The sequence below is a fragment of the Taudactylus pleione genome, unplaced genomic scaffold (assembly GCF_031769625.1).
Source record: "Taudactylus pleione unplaced genomic scaffold, aTauple2 ptg000378l, whole genome shotgun sequence".
Classification (NCBI taxonomy): Eukaryota; Metazoa; Chordata; class Amphibia; order Anura; family Myobatrachidae; genus Taudactylus; species Taudactylus pleione.
Window position 1 is genome coordinate 7,523,452 of NW_028284779.1, and position 27,417 is coordinate 7,550,868.

A 27,417-nucleotide genomic window follows, 5' to 3' on the forward strand; every position below is an offset into this window, starting at 1 on the left:
GTGTCATCATTAGCGTGTTGTGATAGAAGCACTGGAGAAGTCTGGGATGGCATATATGTGTGTCCCAGATTCCTATCATATGTGTTTTAAAAACCCCAGGAAAAGTCTGTTATGCCAAACAGACCAGAAGTGTCGGCTTTTGGTAAAAGCCGGATAATGGGTCCTAGGGGTGTGGATGTGAGAAGAGAAGGGAGGGCTCCATCCACAGGCCATTTCAGGTGTTGGGCCTTTCAGTCTGAGAGCAGGCTGATTAGTAGTTGCACCTGCAAGTGGTTCATATAGCTGTGTTAAGGTTTTGGTTGAGTGTCTCACATACCCTGGGGAGAACAGACACTGAGGTTTGTTCAGAGACATTGTGATATTTGAAAGTGTTTGTGGTAAGGCAGTAGGCCCTGCCACTTGTAGAGAGGGAATAACCTGTCTAGATAGTGCCCAGACGGGCTAGGATTTATTTTTATGTTTTGTTTATTTTGTTGTTTATGTTGCACAATAAAACTGGTTCCGACCAGCTTGCACGAAAACCCTGGACTGGTGTGTGTAAGGAGGTGTCCATCTACCCCAGGAGAGGGACCCCTACCCCGACTATATCACAGTGTATATAAGCACCCATAAGATACAGGCCAAGTACCAGGTACGTATACATTTTTGCTGTGGTCTGTATGTTCTGCATTTTGGAGAACAAGCCCTTACAGTACTCGGCCAATGCATACACGTCCTCTCCCTGGGTTCCATTTCTTTACTAATAAGTAATGTAAACATACAATGCAACCAAATCTGCATATGAATGGATGCCTAACTAATTGTTGTGCACAAGAGCAATACAAAAAGCTATTATTGCTATTACATTATTACAATAACTCATTAGATTGTGTGATTGCTGCGTGGCTCATCTAGAGAGACCTTCCCAGTCTCTACTTCTCCCTGCTAGGAAGGTGCTTGTATCAGTGTATATTAATATAAGCAGAACAGAGCAGTGTGAGGAGGTAAAGTGCAGGAATTAATAGGGTACATCTTTTTGTGTAAAGATAAAACACTGGTCATAGATTGTGACAGAACTGTGAAACTTAACTAAAACAAACTTTTTTGGAAATAGTATCCGATACTCCCCATTCCTTCTGCAGCCATTCGTTTGGAGCTACAATGCACAACAGTAGCACCCGCAGAGGAGGAACCGTACCTCTGCCTAAGGAGGGCTTTGTTGTCTTCAATGCTGACCCTGTCCGGATAATCCCGTTTGAAAATTTCAAATGCTTCTTGGCGGCCCAGAGACATCTTTTCTCCTGCGGACAGACACATTACATGCTCATTAGCATTTACTCCAGGCTGAATTTAATACAGAGAAAACAAAATACTTACAAGCTAAGCTAAAGAGTAAGCATGGGCAACGGTCAGTACTCCAGCTGTTGTGGAACTATAAGTCCCAGCGTGGCCTGCCAGCCCACATGCGGGCACTTGAAGTTCCACACACTGCTTAGCCGCCTGATACAGCTAGTTATCATTACAACGGCAGATCATACTGTGCTGCACAATACAGAATGGTGGAGAACCATTATCATGTTACTGACAATCTGCTCTGCACGGTGCAAGTTCTCATCAAAATACAATTGTACTGTGACTGTGTCCAGGAGTCTGGTAACGAAGAGCTGACCCTGCAGCGTGTCATACATGCATGTTACATGCTTAGCAGCAATGTGTACCTGGAAAGTGCATACTAATAATGGCAGCTATGATGCCGGCAGATGTTGGAAGTACATGTGTCCTCACTTACTGGGGGTATCCATACACCACGTGACGCTGACACGACTGAGGTGGCCCGAGAGGAGTAGCGCGGCGTATTTTTCTGTATATATTGTGTCTCAGGGGCCCATCTATCACTGTATATTTCAGGTATTTTCCCCCGAAACACCCGTTTTTGGGGGTTAACCACAAATATTTAGTATCCCCTGGACGTAAAAAGGAGGGAACTCAGCCGGTATCACCGATATCCCGTGATCCCTCCATGTCTGCAGGCAGCCGCAGAAACCTATGGGGGAAATTTACAAACACCCGGAATCCGATGCATTCCGGATATCGGCCCCCATAGCTAATGGCTTCTGAAAATGGACTTAGCCGCTGTAGCCTATGGGCTACACCGCGCATATTTAGCTGATGGAGGCGTGCCTGTGCATGCGCAGCCTGGTGCTGAACGTCAGCTCTCCGGAGACATCGCAGGAACGGGCACCTTTCGGAGCCCGTGTCCCTGCATGTGCCGGATGATACATCCAGGTGCTATAAACGCATGTTGCAATAGCGATTATTAATAAATGGGGGCCTCAGTCACATAGCAGATTTGCAGTTGCAGAGAAAAGTCACTTACAGTCTAAGAGAGTCTCAGGGATGTGACTGACCGCCTTGGAATTCATTTTGCTTGAATATAAAATCGTAGATGAAGCACAGCGGAACCTGACGTGGGAAATAGCCGCAGCTGCTTGCTCTAGAGCCCTTTTTATACAGATTTGTACACGTCATACACCCCTTGGATCAGTGGGCATGATTCAGATCTGTTCACAAGGGGGTCGATGGCCGGGCAGTGCGCACGCACGGCGTGCGCGAGCCCCGGAGTAAGCTTGCGACGGCGCTTGCATCCATAAGGGGCGGCTCTCGATGTTGATCGACAGCTCGCCCCGTTTGGTTGGCGGGCTGGGGGGGGGGTTGGCTGGCCAAACGAAAGCGTTCCCTGCTGTTTGGGGGCAGCCCCATTGACATCACGAGTGATGTCAGTGGTGACCTTCCGGCTCTATTAGAGCCGGAAGCTCACTGGGGCTTGCGACGGACGAGACCCTACCACAAGGGTCTCGCCACAAGCCCGATGGTCGCGACCAACGCGACCATCATCTGGCCGCTCGCTAAAGCTGTGGGTGGTCACCCATAGCTTAGCAAGCGGCCAGGAGGCCGAACAAAAAAAACATGCGGCTGCCCTGATTCAGAGTGAGCGTTCGCTTTTTGCGCGCGCCTCTGAATCAGGCCCAGTGTACGGTAGCAATGTAGTTTTGTCGCTTCAATGTGTTTTAGTTATGTGAATAAGACATATGACGCATTGTAAGTGAAAAAAGCCGCTTGGCGAAAAGGACCTGGCCCATTTGGCGCGGCTGAACCAACAGTAAAAATGGACACATCTATAGAGGTGGATGAAACGGTGGGAACTTTTATATGGAAATTTGTACATTTTTTTCAGAACAAGAATCAATGTGTATTTTCTGTCTTTAAGCCAATAGCGCAGTGGTTGAGACTTGTAGTTGTGCCGGGACAGGTGAGGAGTTGAGAAGGGAGGTCCAGTGAGTGTGTTCTAGTGTACGTGGGGCAAGGAGATCAGGAGACATTGATGAATCCATTATACAGCAGGTTTATGATCAGATAACACTGCGCCATTCAGCGGTAGTCCTTCACCTGCCTGCTAATGAGGATGCTACATGCAGGATTGGTCGCACAAAATGTTCCTTCAACCAAATGTCATGTACAAGGCGCCATAGGTATTTAATAAAGAAACTTTTGTATCAGACATTCCCCCCTGTAGGCACACGACTTAAGGTGCCTACACACTTGACGATGTGCTCACGATCCGACATTGTGTCCGATTTCCCCTTGAACTCTCCCCGGCAGTCGTGGGCACGATTAGGTGTTAAAAACTGTCCAATGTGACAAACGATCTATCGTGCCTCCTATCTATTCCAGTGCATCATGACTGAGATTGTCAGATCTGCCCTACAGCACAGCAGATCTAAAGATGCGATGTACGACCTGCGGGTACGCGCATCGGCATCATGAGTGGACACATGATTTGGGCATATTTTACACGGCTTGTCGTCATTATGCGTCGGAATCGGGCAAATCGTGTAAAATATTGCTAAGTGTGTAGGCACCTTAAGAGGTCCCTTCTGACTTCAAAAAGCAAACTGTTTAAACAAAAGTACAAGTAATCTGTACCTCAGTACCACAGAGCTGGGTGAGACACATATTACCTGCTTATGTAAAAAACCCTCACTCCCTCCCCAGCCAAATTGTGGCAGACCTGGAGAAATGGACTTCTCTGGAGCCAGCTGATCCCTCCTATACCAGAGAAAGACACATATACTGTATATCCAGGAGACGGCTGTTCAGGGCACAGCGGAGTCCTAGTGATTACTCATGGTAGGCTATTACCTTAGAGGACCTAGGTGCTCCTAGAGAAAATAAACAGGACGGGTCACCCCACCACACGTAGCTGGCACACAGCAAGGTAAACGGAGAGCGCTGCAGTGACTTGGCTCCAGTCTAATAGGAAGTCTGCTCAGTGTCTCTCTGCACACAGCGTCTGCTATAGGCTTTCTGTCGTGAGAGCTTTTCTTGAGAACCTTTTGAGTAAGTTCTCACTCTGCGTAAGAAGACATTCAAGTGGCCGCCTGTTCCGATTAGCTCTAATAGTTCACTGTATTATATGAAAGCATAATGGCGCAATTCACAATACAAAGCTTGAATTACATAGAGGTAGTCAAGTAGTGGCTCTCCAACTGTTATAATTCCCAGCAATGCCTAATTCCTAATTACTGGCGGCTAAGCGATATATAGAACTGAACAATAAACAGACTGGACATGATTCAAGGTGGCGCACAAGACCGAATCTGGCCTCATCTTCGTGCAGACTGCGCTTGTGCCACAACAAACATGCGCATCTTTGCATATCCCCCAGTCTGACACATCGCGCCCGTTTCTCTCTGTGAACTGGGCGTTACTGGGTGTCAACTGAGCGCCAACTATAAACTTGTTGGCATGTAACCATAATTACACCATATACTGAGTCACACGTATGCCGCGGGGACTGGAACCTGACAGGGTTAACATACCGACACTTGTAGGTTGGTATGCAAAACCTCCCCCTCCCTACCCTAACCCTCACTCTTTGGTGCCTAACCCTTACCTCCCCCCTCTAGTGCTTGAACCTAATCTCCCCCTCCCCGCACCCTAACCCTCCCCCTTAGTGCCTAACCCTCCCCCTAGTGCCTTACCCTAAACCTAACCCTCCCCCCAACCCTGCAACTTACCTTCGGCATCCCGGCAGTCGGGATGCTGGCACCGGGATTCTGACCGGCGTTGGTATTCCGGTGCTGGTAATGTAAGCGTCGGCATACCGATCACAAGGATGTCAAACGCATCCCGCGGGAACGCCTAGCTCAGTCATATCTCTTGCACCAAGCACAGGGTAAGTGTAAGTATGCAATCTGCATACAGAAAAAGTATGGAGGTATGATGCATCCGCGTTAGAACGTACGTGTAGGCGATTTAGCGTTCCCATTGCAATCCATTTGCATTCACAACGCAGCCACATTCAGACCTGAGGGCGACAGGATCAGCTTGCTCAGGCTGGCCGACTTGCGAGGCCAGGAAACTGAGTCCGTGGATGCAGCCCCTGTCCTTGCCTCTCCCGGAAAATGGGGCAGACACGCCCCCCGTTTCCGGGAACGCCGTCGACCCCACTCCTGCACCGCCCTTAAATGCCTGTGCCTGTCAATCAGACAGAGGCATAGAAGGTGCTTTGTGCAATCACGCAGGACCTGTTCTGCACAACAAGCAGAACAGGCTCTGCGCAAGCACAGATTCCCGATAATCGGGAATCTGCATTCAGCACTGCACTTTCGTGCAATCACTTCAGCGACATTTCCGCAACACTCCCATAACGCGCCCATTATCCGTGCATCTGAATAGCCACCCCCCCCAGTCACCGCCCAGGAACGCCCAATACATTTCCGACACCGTGCGTCTCCATCAAAACTCTCTGGGCCTGATTCAGAGGTGTACGCCAATACCGCAGCGGCTGCGAAAGTGTACGCAGCGGCTGTGCAAAAACACGCAAATGTCGCAGCCGCCGGGATTTGTTCTGAGATGCCCACTAGCGACTGTGTACAAAGATGCAGCATCGGTCGCAGATCGGCCAATTATCGGACTTCTGAGTAACCGTATGGTCATGGAGAATGGTCGGCGGAACTAAGACTATGGAGCCATTTTCACTGCATACGGGATCGCAGTCACAGGCAGAAAAAAAGGTTGCGACACGCCAATAGATCCTCACTGCGAGCGACGACAGTAATGTCACTTGGCACATTAGCAGGGGTTTCCGCTCATGCGCCCTAGCAAAAAATCCCCCAACTGCGCGAATATCCATCGGCATTGCGTGCGGCTCGGAATTAGGGCCTCAGTGTGTATTCAAAGTGGGCAGGTGGCGGTGAATATACGCCAAGTTGCCCTGGATTTAGGAACTTGAATTAGAAGTGTGCTATAAACAGGAGCGGACTCTTCTACCAGACACACAACCTCACCCAACAGTCTGTCTCTACTCACAGTATTTCCATATCTACTGGAGAAAGTGAGCAGAGCAGTAATAACTGGGTTGACACAGACACAGAACCCAGCTGAAGCATGGCAGGCTTGGCAGAGGCAGCATGTAATGGATACCAGACCCACCCAGCACAGTCACCACACCTAAGTAAATAAAGAAGGAGCCATGCCTTGTGGTGCCAGAGATCACACATTCGGACATCAGACCGCAATGCCCTGTTTACTCCCGGGGATGGATGGATCTATGGTCACGTGGCATGCACAGCTTAAAGGCGTACAGCAGACAGCCCCTGCTCCAGATACATGTTATTATTACAGCATGCAGAGATGATGTTGGCATTGTGCAGAAAACCAGAGTGCGCTCATGCCTGGCTGCTGTGCGAGCCTTCCACCACAATCCCGGCATTCAGGGGAATGGGAGAGAGCTGATGGCTTGGAGCAGAAACGGTGCTTTCCTCCTGGCAGCAGATAATGTACACAGTGAGTCTCCTATAGCGGGGTCACTGTAATAGCTCCTACACATCACAGCTAAGTAAGCGCACCCTCAGACTCTATCCTGCGGTCTAACCAAGCAGGTTATTCTCTGCTCTCACTATCACAATGTTTACTCAGAAACCACATCTGCATGTGGGCAGCCAGCTGGTCCCCATCCGCTGTCACATCCTCCCTTCCAAGCGCTAGTGTTAGTAATTCTCCCTTACTGCACTATATAAAATATATAGTAAGTGCTAATGATATAGGGCTGATTCTGAGTCAGACGTGTCTGTGTCTTTTAAGGGTCACCCGCCTGTGACTTTATGCAAATGCCCATGAGACAAAGCCCTTCCCCTGGTGCACAGCCGTGCCTCCGAATGCGCAAGGACTGAGACGCCCACTGTCAGGGTCCGAAGAGACTCTAATATACAGAGTGCACAATTGAAACTTGCACCTATGGCAGCTGCAGTTACTCTGTTAGATTATGGTCTCCTATGTGAGCTGCAGAGTGTCTCTGTACGCAACCGCCCGCGCGACACTCCCATAATATGCCCATAAGACAGACCATTTCTGTGAGTGCGTGGAGCCACCTCACTGTCACTGCCCAGGGACGACCAATACATTTTCAAAACATTCATGAGACTGTGCGCCTGCTGAGCGCTTCAATTGCAAATCTGACTAAGGGCCGGATGCAATTAGAGGCGAAAAGTGCCGTTTGGAGATAAGTTTCCGCGGATTCGGACTTTCCGCCTGTTTTCAAAGTATCTCCATGTTCAACTCCAGGACGATTTTGCCTAAGCGAAAAGTCAATGCATTGTAATAGGCGGAAAAGTATCTCCTATGAATAGCAGGTGAAAAAATTAGCAAAATCTGTATTTTGGGGTGCAAACGTGGGGAAACGACTTAGAACCCTTGGGACAGCCTCCCAAAGGACAAATAAATGGAAAAAAAAAATTACCTCAGAACACCACAAAAAAAGAAGTAATTTTTGGGGCTAAAAAGTGGGGGGACAAATATAAAAACTAGTGAAATAGACTTCTTAGGGTGCTGTAAGGAGGGGCCAAGTGATTTTGGGATTGCAGGTGCATGTATGAGGGTGGTTTTTCACGTTTTTTTTTAAAGTTCACTTTAGAAACACAAAAATATGCTAGCACCCATTTTCAAGAACCCCAAATTTGACAGGACTATTTATTCTTACCCAAAAATACTGTTTACTACCATATTTCAATTTTTTTTTACAAATAAGCAGATATAAAGCTTTTAACACAAATTAATGACCCAAAGTACCTTTAATAGGGCTAATAGTACACATCTGTACTGAATTCCAATGTCAGTGCATCTTATTGTGGGGTACAGACTGATTCCCCCAATCAATTCAGTACTTTCCACCTATTCCGCGCATTCGCTGCTTTCCGTTTTCGCCTATTTTGGAATTGAATTAGGCGAAAATGGGGACGTGCACGGAAAGATTCCGCCTCTGAAACAGGCGAAGGAGGCGGAAAGTCGGACAGGCCAAACTTTTCTGACTTTTTTTCTCTAATTGAATACGGTACTTAGGTGCATTTGCAGAACAAATAACAACGCTCCACTGTGCCCAGGCATCGGCAGTGCGTGTGTCTCAGAGTCAGGACCACTGCCTCACAGTGCTGGAGCCTTGGTATAGATGTATACATCTATCCTCCGTGTGCTACAAGTCGCACTACACAACTCGCGAGCTCCATGAGACTCGGTAGTGCCGAGCGTCTTTTCGTGCGACTTTTTACCTACAGATGCATCTTATTCACACAGCAATGCAAGCAGGATGCACAAGTCGCTTCTGCTGATTAAAATGATATGCGGCATACCTATATTCTGTGTGTGACTAAGGGTGTATTTACATACTAAACGCTACATTACACTGTCAGTGGCTGTGACACTGTAACGTAGCATTTCGCATGCAGATACAGCCGAAGTTGCACAGAGAACATAGGCATGCCGCATGTCATTTTAATCAGCAGAAGCTGTGTGTGTGTCCTATTCACCTATTCACATCACTCTGTGAATAAGATTCACTTTAAGATAAAAAGTTGCACAAAAAGACGCTCGGCGCTACCGAGCCATCCCACAGAAGGGCTGTTTAATGCACAGGGGGGCTATATGTATGAGGGCACATCTGTATGTGTTCTCAGATGCTCCAGTTTATTCCCACAGAGCAGAAATATACAGTACGTGTAGGTAATAGGCCATGTGGTGGGTTTCTGTGCTGGCGCTTGGGAACTGCACAGTGAGATCCACTGTGTGTAGTTCCCTACACAATGCCTGCCCTAGGCATTGGAAGAATAAACAATGGAGCAGAGCATGCTGACCTCATATAAACAAAGAATAATAATAACAATATAAATAGCCTGTGCATCTTTGCTGGCTCTGTAAAACAGATGAGACCGCAGACACGATGCTCTGGCAAAGTCAGACACTAAAATGAGAGATTTATATAGCAAAAAATAAACAAGGTAATGTCTTTCTATCCAGCAACTGAGAAATCAATGTGTGACAGATAAGTGACAGTGGCATACATGAAATGAATGATATGTAAGGATATGGGTAGCATGGTGACACAGGGCCCTATCTGTCTAGAGTTTGTATGTTCTCCCCGTGATTATGTGGATTTCCCCTGGTGCACCTGTTTCCTCTCACACCCAAATAACTTACTGGAAGTTTAAACAGTTTAAGATGAAATGGTCCTGATGGTTCAGAGGCTAATGCTTAAATAGTCTCTGTACAGGGCTGTGTAGTATGTAGGTGCTATATGAATACTAATATACGGATGATGTATAAGTGGGTGATGCATAGGTAGATGATATATAAGTACAGATGTATAAGTGGATGAAATATATATAGATGAGATATAGGAAGATGATGTATAAGTGGATTAGATATTGTTGGATAAACTAGTGCAATATAACTGGATGATACATAGGTTTAAGATATATTGTAAGTGGATCAGATATTGGTGAAGGATTAATAGATTGATGATATATAAGTGAATCAGACAAACTGGAGGTGGAGGATGTATAAGGAACACCATACAAACACTGAAACACAAGAGTAAGAAGATAGATTGGAGAGATCAGACCATGGTGAGATCAGTGGTGTCAGACATTGCATGTGGTGAGATTAGTGGTGTCAAGCACTGATGTGGTGAGATCAATGGTGTCAGACATTGCTTGTGAGATCAGGGGTGTCAGGCATTGCATGTGGCGAGATCAGTGGTGCCAGACATTGCATGTGGTGAGATCAGTTGTGTCAGACATTGCATGTGGTGAGATCAGTGGTGTCAGACATTGCATGTGGTGAGATCAGTGGTGTCAGGCATTGCATGTGGTGAGATTAGTGGTGTCAAGCACTGATGTGGTGAGATCAATGGTGTCAGACATTGCTTGTGAGATCAGGGGTGTCAGGCATTGCATGTGGTGAGATCAGTGGTGTCAGACATTGCATGTGGCGAGATCAGTGGTGTCAGACATTGCATGTGGTGAGATCAGTATTGTCAGGCATTGCATGTGGTGAGATCAGTGGTGTCAAGCATTGATGTGGTGAGATCAATGGTCAGGCATTGCATGTGGTGATATCTGTGGTGTCAGGCATTGCATGTGGTGATATCTGTGGTGTCAGGCATTGCATGTGGTGATATCTGTGGTGTCAGACATTGCATGTGGCGATATCTGTGGTGTCAGACATTGCATGTGGCGATATCTGTGGTGTCAGACATTGCATGTGGCGAGATCAGTTGTGTCAGACATTGCATGTGGCGAGATCAGTTGTGTCAGACATTGCATGTGGTGAGATCAGTTGTGTCAGACATTGCATGTGGTGAGATCAGTGGTGTCAGACATTGCATGTGGTGAGATCAGTGGTGTCAGACATTGCATGTGGTGAGATCAGTGGTGTCAGACATTGAATGAGGCAAGATCAGCAGTGTCAGACAGGGCATGCGGTGAGATCAGCAGTGTCAGACATTGCATGCAGTGAGATCAGCAGTGTCAGACATTGCATGCAGTGAGATAAGCAGTGTCAGACATTGCATGTGCGAGATCAGTGGTGTCAGACATTGCATGTGGCGAGATCAGTGGTGTCAGGCATTGCATGTGGTGATATCTGTGGTGTCAGACATTGCATGTGGTGATATCTGTGGTGTCAGGCATTGCATGTGGTGATATCTGTGGTGTCAGACATTGCATGTGGTGAGATCCGGGGTGTCAGACATTGCATGTGGTGAGATCAGCAGTGTCAGACATTGCCTGTGGTGAGATCAGTGGTGTCAGACATTGCATGTGGTGATATCTGTGGTGTCAGACATTGCATGTGGTGAGATCAGTGGTGTCAGACATTGCATGTGGTGAGATCAGTGGTGTCAGACATTGCATGTGGTGAGATCAGTGGTGTCAGACATTGCATGTGGTGAGATCAGTGGTGTCAGACATTGCCTGCGGTGAGAACAGCGGTGTCGAGCATTGCATGAGGCGAGATCAGGGGTGTCGGCCACTGCAATGTAAAAGTAGATAAAAGTATAAATAGATCATTTATAAGTATATGTAGTAAAAGCTGGTGATGTATAGGTGATGGATGGTATGTAATCAGATTACACTGTACATATACACGTGCATTTGCGCAAATATATCACACACACACAAGAGCAAAAGATAGTGTGAAGAGATCAGACTGTGGTGAGGTCAGGGGTGTCAGAGTCCGACATTGCAAGCGGCAAGATCAGGGGTGTCAGGCACTGAATGAGGCATTGCATGCGGTGAGATCAGCAGTGTCAGACATTGCATGCAGCAAGATCAGGGGTGTCAGACATTGAATGAGGCAAGATCAGCAGTGTCAGACAGGGCATGCGGTGAGATCAGCAGTGTCAGACATTGCATGCAGTGAGATCAGCAGTGTCAGGCATTGCATGCAGTGAGATAAGCAGTGTCAGACATTGCATGTGCGAGATCAGTGGTGTCAGACATTGCATGGGGCGAGATCAGTGGTGTCAGACATTGCATGTGGTGAGATCTGGGGTGCCAGACATTGCATGTGGTGAGATCTGGGGTGCCAGACATTGCATGTGGTGAGATCTGGGGTGCCAGACATTGCATGTGGTGAGATCAGTGGTGTCAGGCATTGCATGTGGTGAGATCAGTAGTGTCAGGCATTGCATGCGGTGAGATCAGCAGTGTCAGACATTGCATGCAGTGAGATCAGCAGTGTCAGACATTGCATGTAGTGAGATCAGCAGTGTCAGACATTGCATGCGGTGAGATCAGCAGTGTCAGACATTGCATGCAGTGAGATCAGTAGCGTCAGACATGGCAAGCAGCAAGATCACTGCTGTCAGGCATTGCATGCGGCGAGTCGAGCGGTGTCAGACATTGAATGAGGCAAGATCAGCAGTGTCAGACAGGGCATAATATTTGATTTGTAGATGGGTAACCGATCAATTCCATCAATCTCTAGAATATCTCAAGATTTCACTTCACACAAGTACACTGTGCGATAAAATAATGCAGATAAAGAACATGAGGAAGGTCATGCATCTGCTCAGTATTTAAAAAAAAAAAAATTATTATAATGCATTTAACAATGTCCACAACAAATGTCAGTAAAGATTCACCATTTCTCCTTTAATTGCAGGTCCCCCGCAGCCGAGGACTCAAGCAGAGGGCGCTCCCCACCCTCACCGTGCAGTCAATGTTCTGGCACAAAAAGCAGCCACAACGGTTATGCCATAACCCACAATAAGGCGTGTGCTCTTTGAGGGAAGTGTCCAGTCCAGGAAAGGGATTAGTTTAAATATGAATGGGTTTTAGAGTATCACTCAAAATCATAAATAATATTCCTTCTGCTATTTTTTGTTTTTGCGATTCAGACTCTTCCAGTAATACAAATGATAGACAGACAGGTATATAGATATGAGATAGATAGATATGAAATTATCAGAATTAAGATAGCTAGATATATAAATATCGATTGATCTAAAGATATGAGACGGTAGATAGATAGATAGATAGATAGATAGATAGATAGATAGATAGATAGGAATGAACAAGATAGTGGTCTATTTATTAATAACTGCGTTAGGCCTCGAAACTTTAGATTCCATATTGTGCTATTTATGAATCCTGTTACTAAGTGGTGATTTCTTCCCTTCAATGACAATATAGACCAGGGGGATTCTGCAAAGCCTTTTTGGCTTCTTAGGTCTCCCAAGGGTATAGGGTAACACCATCGCTTCTTAAAATTGAGCAGACACAGCAGTCCCAATAGTAGATGACCCTGATGCAGTAATCTGTGAAAATAGAGGTACCGCAACAGAAATCACTGATTAAATAATAGGAAGTGGTAGGATTTTCTACCCTGAAAATTGTGAAATGGTCAGACTTTGATCATCTAGAGCGATGTGGAAATCAGATACATCCTAATTATCTGGTAGTTTCAGTACAAAATTATTACATAGGAGTTAGTGAGCCCTCAGGAGATCTGGGATTACCTTGACACCCACCAATTGATCAATGCAGGTAGGTCCCAAACTTACTCATAGTATGGCCCTCTGCTGGAAAAAAGATCAATGGCATGGAAAAAATTAGAACCCGGCACCTGACCAGATTGCTACAAACCAACGGGGTCATTTGTACTTCTGCTCTTCCTTCAAGCAAGCCCTGGTCTCCTGCATTCTTGAAAAACCCTACTTTAACTCCTACTAACTATCTAAAGCCTGTCCCTTCTCTCTCCTCCCCTAAGCCTCCAAGTTCCTTGAGTGGTTGGGGTACAACCAGCTCACCTATTTCCCCTCCAACTGCCTCCCTAAATCCACTCCAATCTGACTTTGTCTCTTCACTCCACTGAAATTGCCTGCACCAAGGACACTTATGACATCCCCAAGGCCAAATTAAAAGGTAATTCTCTATTATTATTAGGGGTGTGCACCGGCCACTTTTCGTGTTTTGTGTTTTGGTTTTGGATCTGGATCTTTCTTCGTGTTTTGGATCTGGATTGGTTTTGCCAAAACCACCCTTCCGTGTTTTGGGTTCTGGGTTTTGTGTTTTGGATCTGTATTTTTTTTTAAAAAAGCATAAAAACAGCTAAAATCACAGAATTTGTAGGTTTTTCTGCTCCTATGCTATTATTAACCTCAATAACCTTAATTTCCACTCATTTCCAGTCTATTCTGAACACCTCACACCTCACAATAGTGTTTTTATGTCCAAAAGGTTGCACCGAGGTAGCTGGATGACTATGCTAAGCGACACGAGTGGGCGGCACAAACACGTGACCCATCTAGGCGTGAAACTGCAGTGGCAGACAGGATGGCAGTTTGAAAAACTAGGCCCCAAACTGTACATAATGCAAAGAAAAAAAAGAGGTGCAAGATGGAATTGTCCTTGGGCCCTCCCACCCACCCTTATGTTGTATAAACAGGACATGCACACTTTAACAAACCAATCATTTCAGCGCCAGGGTCTGCCACACAACTGTGGCTGAAATGATTGGTTCGTTTGGGCCCCCACAAAACAAGCTGGCAATTAATGTGTCCCTGCACAAACTGGCTCTATGGAGGCAAGATGTCATCCTCATCCTCCTCATCCACCGATTCCTCACCCTCTTCAGTGTGTACATCCTCATCCTCACAAAGTATTAACTCGTCCCCACTTGAATCCACCACCACAGGTCCCTCTGTACCTTCTGGAGGCTGGTCTCCCTGGAAGAGCTGATAATTCATTTTGATGAACATCATCTTCTCCACATTCTGTGGAAGCAACCTCCTACGCCTTTCGCTGACAAGGTTCCCGGCTGCACTAAACACTCTTTCGGAGTACACACTGGAGGGGGGGCAACTCAGGTAAAATAGAGCCAGTTTGTACAGGGGCCTCCAAATTGCCTCTTTTTCCTGCCAGTACAGGTATGGACTGTCTGCCATGCCTACTTGGATGCTGTCACCGATGTAATCCTCCACCATTCTGTCAATGGTGACAGTATCATATGCAGTGACAGTAGACATGTCAGAAATTGTTGCCAGGTCCTTCAGTCCGGATCAGATGTCCAAACTTGGTCCTGCCTGCCCTGCATCACCGCCAGCGGGTTGCTTAGGATACCTAAGTTTTTTCCTGGCAGCCCCAGTTGCAGGAGAAAATGAAGAAGGAGCCGTTGACGTGTCACGTTCCGCTTCAGCTGACAGTGTGTTCACCAGCAGGTCTTTGCACCTCTGCAGGCTTGTGTCGGCCGGAAAGAGAGACACCACATAGGCTTTAAACCTAGGATCGAGCACGGTGGCCAAAACGTAGTGGTCTGATTTCAACAGATTGACCACCCTGGAATCCTGGCAAAGCGAATGAAGGGCTTCATCCACAAGTCCCACATGCCGAGCGGAATCGCTCCGTCTTAGCTCCTCCTTCACTTTCTCCAGCTGCTTCTGCAAAAGCCTGATGAGGGGAATGACCTGACTCAAGCTGGCAGTGTCTGAACTGACTTCACGTGTGGCAAGTTCGAAGGGCTGGAGAACCTTGCACAACACGGAAATCATTCTCCACTGCGCTTGAGTCAGGTGCATACCCCCTCCTTTGCCTATGTCATAGGTGGATGTATAGGCTTGTATGGCCTTTTGCTGCTCCTCCATCCTCTGAAGCATATAGAGGGTTGAGTTCCACCGCGTCACAACCTCTTGCTTCAGGTGATGGCGGGGCAGGTTCAAGAGTGTTTGCTGGCGCTCCAGTCTTCGGCACGCAGTCGCTGAATGGCGAAAGTGGCCAGAAATTTTTCGGGCCACCCAAAGCGTCTCCTGCACGCCCCTGTCGCTTTTCAGAAAATTCTGCACCACCAAGTTTATTGTGTGAGCAAAACATGGGACGTGCTGGAATTTGCCCAGATGTAATGCCCGCACAATATTGGTGGCGTTGTCAGATATCACAAATCCCCAGGAGAGTCTAAGTGGGGTAAGCCACTGGGCGATGATTTCCCTCAGTTTCTCTAAGAGGTTGTCGGCGGTGTGCCTCTTACTGAAACCGGTGATACACAGCGTAGCCTGCCTTGTAACGAGCTGGCGTTTCTGAGATGCTGCTACTGGTGACGCTGCTGCTGTTGCTGCGTAAGGTGATACATCTACCCAGTGGGCTGTCACAGTCATATAGTCCTTAGTCTGCCCTGTTCCACTTGTCCACATGTCCGTGGTTAAGTGGACATTGTGTACAACGGCATTTTTCAGGACACTGAGGACACTTTTTCTGACGTTTCTGTACAGTCTCGGTATCGCCTGCCTAGTGAAGTGGAATCTAGACGGGATTTGGAACCGGGGACACACTACCTCCATCAATTGTCTAAATCCCACTGCACTAATGGCGGATACCGGACGCACGTCTAACACCAACATAGCAGTCAAGGCCTCAGTTATACGTTTTGCTTCAGGATGACTGCTGTCGTACTTCATCCTCCTCGCTAAGGACTGTTGGAGGGTCAATTGTTTAGTAAAAGTAGTGGTGTTCCTACTTCCTCTCTGGGATGATGAACGACTCCCAGCAGCAGCAACAGCAGCAGCGGCAGCAGTAGGCGTAGCAATGCAGGATCCTCCAGAGGAATCCCGGATAGGAGAGTCAGTCATGCCAGTGACATGGCCTGCAGGACTACTTCCGATCCTGACTAAGGAGGAAATTGACGAGGAGGGAGTTGACGGTGTGGTTTGCAGGCGCTTGGATACAACAGGACAACGGGATTTAGGTGTCCCTGGACTGCTTACGGTCTTAGCCAAAGTTTCTGAACTTGACAGTAACTTTTTATGAACGCGCTGCAGGTGCCGTATAAGGGAGGATGTTCCTAGGTGGTTGACGTCCCTACCCCTACTTATTTCACCTTTACATATGGTACATATGGCAAGACAGTTGTTGTCCGGATTTGGATAGAAATATTGCCAGACCAAAGAGGTGGAATGTTTGGTCTTCTGCCCAGGCATGACCGTGATGGGCTTTTTCATCCCACGGACAACAACTGTCTCCCCCGGAGCCTGATTTAAACAAACCACATCACCATCAGAATCCTCCTCGCCAACTTCCTCCTCAGCGCCAGCTACACCAGTATCCTCATCCTGTTGTACTTCAACAGTGACATCTTCAATTTGCATATCAGCAAGTGGACTGTGGGTGCTCCTTTCAGCACTTGCAGGGGGCATGCAAATGGTGGAAAGAGCCACCTCTTCCCGTCCAGTGCTGGGAAGGTCAGGCATCGCAACCACCACCACACTTGGACTCTCCTTGGGGATTTGTGATATCTTCTTAGAAAGCACAGTTCTTCGCTGTGCTTTTGCCAGCTTAACTCTTTTGATTTTTTTAGTGGGAGGAGGGCTTCCATCGTCATGTGAAGCTGAACCACTAGTCATGAACATACTAGGGATCGACCTTAGCCGTTCCTTGCCACTCCGTGTCGTAAATGGCATATTGGCAAGTTTACGTTTCTCTTCAGCTGATTTAAATGTCTTTTTCAAGGTCATTTTCCTGAACTTTGCCATTTGGGATTGTATGTGCCCTCTACTATGACATTGGGCATCGGCCTTGGCAGACGACGTTGATGGCATGTTATCGTCTATGTCATGACTAGTGGCAGCAGCTTCAGCACTAGGAGGAAGTGGTTCTTGATCTTTCTCTATTTTATTTTTATCGGAGAAAGTTTGGTCCTCCATTTATGTTATATCGATTTGATATATACGTGCGGCTAAACACAGAAAATAATTTTTTTTTTGGTTTGGACTGGAGTGTACTTTGTGGGTTACAGCACCCTTTAACGGTCAAGCCAGCCGGCCCTTTACTTATGACACAGGCGCACTCTTGGCACTACTTTGTTGATGCACGTGCGGCTACTGCGCACACAATTCACAAACACAGAAAATAATTTTTTTTTGGTTTGGACTGGAGTGTACTTTCGGGGGTTACAGCACCCTTTAACGGTCAAGCCAGCCGGCCCTTTACTTATGACACAGGCGCACTCTTGGCACTACTTTGTTGATGCACGTGCGGCTACTGCGCACACAATTCACAAACACAGAAAATAATTTTTTTTTGGTTTGGACTGGAGTGTACTTTCGGGGGTTACAGCACCCTTTAACGGTCAAGCCAGCCGGCCCTTTACTTATGACACAGGCGCACGCTTGGCACTACTTTGTTGATGCACGTGCGGCTACTGCGCACACAATTCACAAACACAGAAAATAATTTTTTTTTTGGTTTGGACTGGAGTGTACTTTCGGGGGTTACAGCACCCTTAACGGTCAAGCCAGCCGGCCCTTTACTTATGACACAGGCGCACGCTTGGCACTACTTTGTTGATGCACGTGCGGCTACTGCGCACACAATTCACAAACACAGAAAATAATTTTTTTTTTGGTTTGGACTGGAGTGTACTTTCGGGGGTTACAGCACCCTTAACGGTCAAGCCAGCCGGCCCTTTACTTATGACACAGGCGCACGCTTGGCACTACTTTGTTGATGCACGTGCGGCTACTGCGCACACAATTCACAAACACAGAAAATAATTTTTTTTTTGGTTTGGACTGGAGTGTACTTTCGGGGGTTACAGCACCCTTAACGGTCAAGCCAGCCGGCCCTTTACTTATGACACAGGCGCACGCTTGGCACTACTTTGTTGATGCACGTGCGGCTACTGCGCACACAATTCACAAACACAGAAAATAATTTTTTTTTTGGTTTGGACTGGAGTGTACTTTCGGGGGTTACAGCACCCTTAACGGTCAAGCCAGCCGGCCCTTTACTTATGACACAGGCGCACGCTTGGCACTACTTTGTTGATGCACGTGCGGCTACTGCGCACACAATTCACAAACACAGAAAATAATTTTTTTTTTGGTTTGGACTGGAGTGTACTTTCGGGGGTTACAGCACCCTTAACGGTCAAGCCAGCCGGCCCTTTACTTATGACACAGGCGCACGCTTGGCACTACTTTGTTGATGCACGTGCGGCTACTGCGCACACAATTCACAAACACAGAAAATAATTTTTTTTTTGGTTTGGACTGGAGTGTACTTTCGGGGGTTACAGCACCCTTAACGGTCAAGCCAGCCGGCCCTTTACTTATGACACAGGCGCACGCTTGGCACTACTTTGTTGATGCACGTGCGGCTACTGCGCACACAATTCACAAACACAGAAAATATATTATTTTTTTAGCACTTGGGGGGAGCACCCCTGATGGACAGAGCACCCCCTGGACAACACTACAGCACTCCTTTAGGACTGGGACACTGCACAGGACTTTGGAGTGGACACAGCCCCTATGGAGAACTGACTGCACAACACAGTCCAGCCAGCCCCTATGGACTTTGAAGTAGTGGACACAGCCCCTATTAACAACAGCAGCACAGCACAACACAGCCAGCCCCTATGGACTTTGAAGTAGTGGACAACAGCAGCACTACACTACACTACACTACACAGCCCTAACTCCCACCCTCCCTCTTCACTGTCCACAGCCGAGTGAGAAAATGGCGCCGACGTGTGTACCTTATATAGGATCCAAAACCCGCGAGACTCGGAAGGCGGGAAGATGACGTTTTGCCTCGATTTCAGATCCGAGTCAGGCGGGAAAAGTCGAGCCTGACTCGGATCGGACTCGGATCGGGGGGGCTCGGGGGGGTTCGGATTTCAGAAATCCGAACCCGCTCACCCCTAATTATTATACTCCTTGACCTAAAAGTAGCATTTGACATCATAATCTACTCCCTCTGCCTTTAAACTCCCCAAACTATTGGGCTTCGCAGCTCCATTCTCTCCTGTTTCACCTCCTATTTAACTTCTTATCTACACCAACCTTCACCTTCCCTCCGCTTCTCCTCCCTGTAGGGATTCTCCATTGTTCTCTCCTTCTACACCAAGCCTCTCTTTGAGCTTATCAGTTCATTTGGCCTTCTATACCACCTCTATGCAGATGATATCCAAATGTATATCTCTCCCTCTGACCTCTCTTGGGTGCACCTTGCCATACAGCAAAAGTGATAACTAAGTGGCTCAGGGAACAAAACATCGAAATTTTGAGTCCATGGCCAGGAAACTCCCCAGACCTTAATCCCATTGAGAATTTGTGGTCAATCCTCAAGAGGCGGGTGGACAAACAAAAACCCACAACTTGTGACAAACTCCAAGCATTGATTAGGCAAGAATGGGCGGCCATCAGTCAGTATGTGGCCCAGAAGTTGATTGACGGCATGCCAGGGCGAATTACAGAGGTCTTCAAAAAGAAGGGTCAACACTGCAAATATTGACTCTTTGTATAAACTTAATGTAATTGTCAATAAAAGCCTTTGACACTTATGAAATGCTTGTTATTTTACTTCAGTATACCATAGTAACATCTGACAAAAAGATCTAAAAACAATGAAGCAGCAAACTTTGTGAAAACCAATACTTGTGTCATTCTCAAAACTTTTGGTCACGGCTATACAGTCCCTGTAATCACTGAGAACTAGTGACCCTGACGATTCATCAGGCACTTTCCACCTCATGTCTCAGAGATGTTCCTAGTGAGCTGAATGTTGCCTCCGCTGTGCATATGCAGCAGCAGACAGATGTTAAGAAAGTAAAATGAATACTGAGAAGAAAAAAGTCTGAGGAGACACGATATGGGGGGCGCTGTGGAGACCAGAGCTTGGCAACCCCCTTTCCAAATTAATTCGATTGGAAGAGAAAGAAATTACACGCTCCCAGCTGCATGCTTGGCTTTCCATCATTTTATTCTCAGTTTGGAAGGACAGGAAAGTAAACCTACATCTACATTTAAAGTCCAATTATAGAATTTGTGCTGTATTTTTAGTGCCCAGAGCAGGCAGCACAGGAATGTGAAGCTGTATAATTTGTGTGTTTACTAGTAAAGGAATTTATAGATGTACAGCCAGAGTATGGCTGGGATACAGAACAATGTGTGATATTATTAGAAGCATCAGAGTCTGAGCCCAGAACCTGATGATTTAATCTCTTTATTAATGAATGATGTCTGATATAGCAGTATATAATCAAAGACTGTGATAAGTGGGGCAATAAAGCACCTATTTTTTTCCTGCCCAGCAGCTACAACAAATTATACCTTTCATCACCCTCACCCCAGAGTTCTCATGATTAATTCTTTGATGATTGGCTGACCAGTTAATTAAATCAGGGTCAATTCCAGGGCTACCCACGTAATTTTTTACTGAAATACAAATTACTGTAAATAATTTCTACTGTATGATAGCTGCATGCAAAATGGTAGAATCACAATCTCTATAATTTAAACTATCAAATGCATGTAAATATAACTTTGCTGTGAGGTGTGATCTGTACCTGATTTCTCCCCACCCATACATCCTGGTGATTCCTAAATTACACCTAACCTGCTTATGGACTTCAGATATTTGGGAACTCCTAAGTATTATAGAAATATACATTTTTACGTCAAAACCAGATAAAATATGGTGAGGCTTCGATCCTGTTTGAAGTCTGAATACCATTTTTAGGCATACGGCTGAGTGTTCACCCCCTCCTTCTAGGTTAGGAGGCCGATACGCAACCTCCATTCATTTATATGCATACCACAGACAAAGGGCTTGGTTTACAAATTCCTGTTCAGCGAAGGGCCTTTCCTGGTCACTGGCCATAATAAAGTATGTACATTTAATTGAACAGTCACCTCAGGGCTTCCTGAGTGATTGAAACTTCCTACTTATTTGTAATGAAAGAATTGTAACAATATATCCCAATATACCTATAATCTCTACAGGAGGCAAGAGACTAGGTTACAGTAGTTGAGGCAGAAGATGATGAATGTGTGGGTAGGTGCTTTGGTGGCATAAGAAAAACAGGTCTGATCTTAGAGATGTTGCTAAAGTGTAAAAGCTAAGAGTGAGAGATATTTTGAATGCAGGAGGTGAAGGACATCAAAAGAGTCAAAGTTTACACACAGGCCGAAGACTTGTGGAACAGCAAGGAGGGAAATGTTACAAACAAGAAAGGGAGGGAGAGGGGAAATGGGAATCGGAGGGCAAAGTATAGAGTTGAAGGTGGCATCGACTGGAGGATTGGGAGGAGCTTAGGACTGTTTAATGTGGGTACTGGCAGAGCTGTATGAAGAGAGTATAAATATGAAGAGGAGAAAATCAGTGTGCAAATTTAAGGGGCAGCCACAGAATCACTTACTGAAAAAAAAATCAACCTCATTTTAAGTTTAATGGTCTTTACTAGTTCACACTTTGTAAAGAACACAGAACAAAACAATAAAACCATACAATTTCCAAATGTGACCCAAGAAATAAAGACATTCAGAGATCTACTTAGTTTCATGAGTAATTTCATGCATAAATGAGATTCTGACAAGCAGAGATTTAGGAACAAATTAAAAGTTGAAATGAGTTAAAGAGCTTTTCCTGAAGTACAAATGTGTCCACAGACATCTATCCTCCCTGCGCTACAAGTCGTGTTACACATAACGCGTGAGTGCCGTCTGACTCAGCATGTCTTTTTGTGCAACTTTTTACCTTCAAATGCATCTTATACACACAGCAGTGAAAATAGGATGCACAAGCTGCTTCTGCTGATTAAAATGATACGAGGCATGCCTATGTTCTGTGTACATCTGCGGGTGTATCTGCATGCGAAATGCTACGTTACAGTGTCAGCGGCTGTGACACTGTAACGTAGCGTTTCACATGCAGATACACCTGCAGTCGCACACAGGACATAGACTAATACTGAAGTACTGTAGGTGAGACAAGAGTGTGTCTAATTACAGGAACAAACGGGATGTAGTCAGGATCCCGGCGGTGACCATTCCGACGGCAGAGCCGGTTCAAGACCTTGTGGAGCTCAGGGCGAAAGTTTCCTTTGGTACCCCCCATATCTAAAAGAAAGACAGTGCGTGCCGAAGGCGTGCGTCAAAAATATAGGGGCATGTCTTTGTGGGGAAGGGTCATGGCCACAGAACAGTACCAATTTACATTACACCACACAGTTGTATCCGTTATTCAGCTTACACCACACAGTAGTGTCTGTTATTTAGAATGCACAACACAGTAGTGTCCGTTATTCACGTTACCCCACACAGTAGTGTCCGTTATTCACGTTACCCCACACAATAGTGTCCTTTATTCACGTTACCCCACACAGTAGTGTCCGTTATTCACGTTACCCCACACAATAGTGTCCTTTATTCACATTACACCACACAGTAGTCTTCACATTACACCACACAGTAGTGTCAGTTATTCACATTACACCACAGAGTAGTGTCCGTTATTCACGTTACCCCACACAGTAGTGTCCATTATTCACGTTACCCCACACAATAGTGTCCTTTATTCACGTTACACCACAGTAGTGTCTGTTATTTAGAATGCACAACACAGTAGTGTCCGTTATTCAGATTACACCACAGTAGTGTCAGTTATTCACATTACACCACACAGTAGTGTCCGTTATTCACGTTACACCACACAGTAGTGTCCGTTATTCACGTTACACCACACAGTAGTGTCCGTTATTCACGTTACCCCACACAGTAGTGTCCGTTATTCACGTTACCCCACACAGTAGTGTCCTTTATTCACGTTACACCACACAGTAGTGTCTGTTATTCACATTACACCACACAGTAGTGTCTGTTATTCACATTACACCACACAGTAGTGTCCGTTATTCACATTACACCACACAGTAGTGTCCGTTATTCACATTACACCACACAGTAGTATCCGTTATTCACATTACACCACACAGTAGTATCCGTTATTCACATTACACCACACAGTAGTATCCGTTATTCACATTACACCACACAGTAGTATCCGTTATTCACATTACACCACACAGTAGTATCCGTTATTCACATTACACCACACAGTAGTGTCCGTTATTCACATTACACCACAAAGCAGTGCCCCTTATACATGTTACCCCACAGTAGAGCCACTTAAACATGTTACATTACAGTAGAGCCCCTTTTACACGTTATGCCATGGTAGGGACCTTTATACAGTCAGGTGCATAAATATTGGGACATTGACAGAATTTTCATATTTTGGCCTCTATTCACCACCACTATGGCTTTGAAATGAAACAAACGAGATGTGCTTTAGCTGCAGACTTTCAGATTTAATTTGAGGGTAATTACATCCAAATCAGGTGAACGGTGTAGGAATTACAACGGTTTCTATATGTGCCTCCCACTTTTTAAGGGGCCAATAGTAATGGGACAAACTAAACAATTCTAAATCTAACTTTCACTTTTTAATACTTTGTTGCAAATCCTTTGCAGGCAATTACAGCCTGAAGTCTGGAACGCATAGACATCACCAGACGCTGGGTTTCATCCCTGGTGATGCTCTGCCAGGCCTCTACTGCAAATGTCTTCAGTTCCTGCTTGTTCTGGGGGCATTTTGCCTTCAGTTTTGTCTTCATCAAGTGAAATGCATGCTCAATCAGATTCAGGTCAGGGGATTGGCTTGGCCATTGCATAACATTCCACTTTTTAGCCTTAAAAAACACTTTGTTGCTTTTGCAGTATGCTTCGAGTCATTGTCCATCTGCACTGTGAAGCACCGTCCAATGAGTTCTGAAGCATTTGACTGAATATAAGCATATAATATTGCCCGAAACACTTCAGAATTCATTCTGCTGCTTTTGTCAGCAGTCACATCATCAATAAATACAAGGGAACCAGTTCCATTGGCAGCCATACATGACCACGCCATGACACTACCACCACCATGCTTCACTGATGAGGTGGTATGTTTTGGATCATGAGCAGTTCCTTTCCTTCTCCGTACTCTTCTCTTCCCATCACTCTGGTACAAGTTGATCTTTGTCTCATCTGTCCATATCATGTTGTTCCAGAACTGTAATGGCTTTTTTAGATTTTGTTTGGCAAACTCTAATCTGGTCTTTCTGTTTATGTGGCTCATCAATGGTTTGCATCTTGTGGTGAACCCTCTATATTCACTCTTGTGAAGTCTTCTCTTGATTGTTGACTTTGACACATATACACCTACCTCCTGGAGAGTGTTCTTGATTTGGCCAACTGTTGTGAAGGGATTTTTCTTCACCAGGGAAATAATTCTTCTGTTACCCACCAGTTGTTTTCCGTGGTCTTCCGGGTCTTTTGGTGCTGCTGAGCTCTCCGATGTGTTCTTTCTTTTTAAGAATGTTCCAAACAGTTGATTTGGCCACACCTAATGTTTTTGCTATCTCTCTGATAGGTTTGTTTTGATTTTTCAGCCTAATGATGGCTTGCTTCACTGATAGTGACAGCTCTTTGGATCTCATATTGAGAGTCAACAGCAACTGATTCTAAATGCAAATGTCACACCTAGAATCAACACCAGACCTTTTACCTGCTTAATTGATAATGAAATAACGAGGGAATAGTCCACACCTGTCCATGAAATAGCTTTTGAGAAGATAGTCCCATTACTTTTGGCCCCTTAGGGGGAGGCACATATAGAAACCGTTGTAATTCTTACACCGTTCACCTGATTTGGATGTAATTACCCTCAAATGAAATCTGAAAGTCTGCAGTTAAAGCACATCTTGTTTGTTTCATTTCAAAGCCATTGTGGTGGTGAATAGAGGCCAAAATATGAAAATTCTGTCAATGTCCCAATATTTATGCACCTGACTGTACATTTCACCACAGTAGAGTTGCTTACACACGTTACACTACAGTAGAGCTGTTTATACACGGTATGCCATAGCAGAGCCCCTTATACACATTATGCCATGGTAGAGATACTGCAAGAAACGGGGAGGCGGTGGAGTGCACAGGACAGGCAGCTGCAGAGCCGCCCGCTGTAATGTATATTAACAGCGTTGCATCCAGCTGAGGAGCCGGGCGCACTGCTTCTTTTATACATTGCAGTGGCCAATGGGCGGTGGACTGTCAGTGGCGGCGGTGCATACACTTGTGGATTGCAGCATCCTCAGAAAGCTGTATATGCCATCCCATACTGTGCTCCCCTTTCTCATCCACAACCCACACAGTGCTCCTCTTTCCCTATCCAAGTCCCACACAGGACTCCCTTCTCTTCCCCAATCCACATCCCACTCAGGGCTCCCCTCACTGCACTTAACTACAAACAAGTTAAAACTTCCATACAAGGCAGTTGCTCACTTTCATAGAAAATGTTCCCCTCCCGCGGCTGTGCTGGCCTGCTGCTACTGGCTGCTGGGTGGTACATAGAGAGGCTGAGCACTGGGTTGGGGGCGGGGCTGCTTGATGATGACACTTCGGACCACTGGCTGAGAGATCCGAGAAGTCATCAGGCAGCCCTGCTCTCATCCCAGTGTTGCTGCCCAGCTTTTTACTGTAGTAGGCCGGCGGCTGTCTTATTAAAGACGGTCGTCGACTCGTTGGTCACAGATGCTGGTCAGTTCCCACGGCGGGGGAGGGGGGGAATTGGCCAACTAGGGGCAAGGTCCAAGTACAGTATCAATGGCGGCTTTAGGGGCACCAGCAGGGGGACTGCAGTTGTACTCTCGGGCCACAGCGCCACGGGCGATAGCCCTGCCTGCCCGCCCCTGGAACCACCACTGTTCGACGGTCACAATACTGGCGGTAGTCAAAATACGGTATTAGGATTAGGCACAAGGGGGAGGGCAAGGGTTAGGCTGCAAAAGGGGACAGTTAGGGTTAGGCTGCCGAACTGCCAAAGTGTATGGTAAGAGCTAGGCAGCTAGAGGGGTGGGTTAGGGTTAGGATACTCCCTAAAATTCGTCAATATTTTGACAGTTGGGTTTCTGCTGCCGGTATTAAGACCGCCGGGATGGTCACCGACATGATATCGTATCCAACCTGACCCACAGTCCCCCAATGGTCAGTAAAAGTATCAAGGCATAGACGATTTGCATAAGCTGAGAGTGCGCAAATGTATGCTCAGGACTGGCAAATTTGAGCATTTATACAAAATTCTATGTACCATACGCCCATAGTTTTACAGGGTTTTAAATGATCCTTAATATCTTCCACAACAAGACCACCACCATCAACAAAGAGGACACTGCTGGACACTACACCGTTCTTCCTGAAAGGGAATTATTACGCACTGCAGTCTGTACATCTGCTCTCCCAGAATAACCTGAGCTTGTCTCTTCTCCCCATTTTTTGAGGAATTGTTGCACTTGGACAAAGAGCGATTACAGCAGCTCGGATACATCCAAAGCATCTGCTTTATGAATGATAAACACTGCTACAGAAGTGTCATGTGGGACAGTTTAGTAAATCTCAAGCTGTACTTTCGGAAGAGTGGCTCATTTGTCTGATTTTGGATGCTCGTGTTGCAAATCAGTCCTATTGGCTTTAGCAAAAAAGCTGCTCTCTACGATTTAACAACATCAATGGGACTGAAAATACATGGGACAGTGAGGTAATTTCATGCCGGTCTCCAAGACAATTCCCTACACCTGTTTATTTTGGAATGCACAATAAGAGTCAGTACAGGACAAAACCAATCCATCTCAGATCTGCGGAGGCTCAAATATCCCAAAGCACAAAAGGAAGTTGGAGGGGAGTAGGATGATTGTCCTGCCCCTTTGTACAGTATACTCTCAGGGACAAACCAA

At 46.2% G+C, this 27,417-nt stretch overlaps 1 protein-coding gene across 2 annotated transcripts in view; it reads right to left on the reverse strand.

Moving 5' to 3' along the window:
- KIF6 (kinesin family member 6) overlaps window positions 1–27,417 on the reverse strand; it is a 309,007-nt gene that overhangs the window by 116,694 nt on the left and 164,896 nt on the right. For both annotated transcript variants that reach the window (XM_088445329.1, XM_088445328.1), the window contains one exon: window positions 1,178–1,280. In XM_088445329.1, coding sequence (XP_088301455.1) covers window positions 1,178–1,280 — 103 coding nt within the window. The remainder of the gene's footprint in view (window positions 1–1,177; window positions 1,281–27,417) is intronic.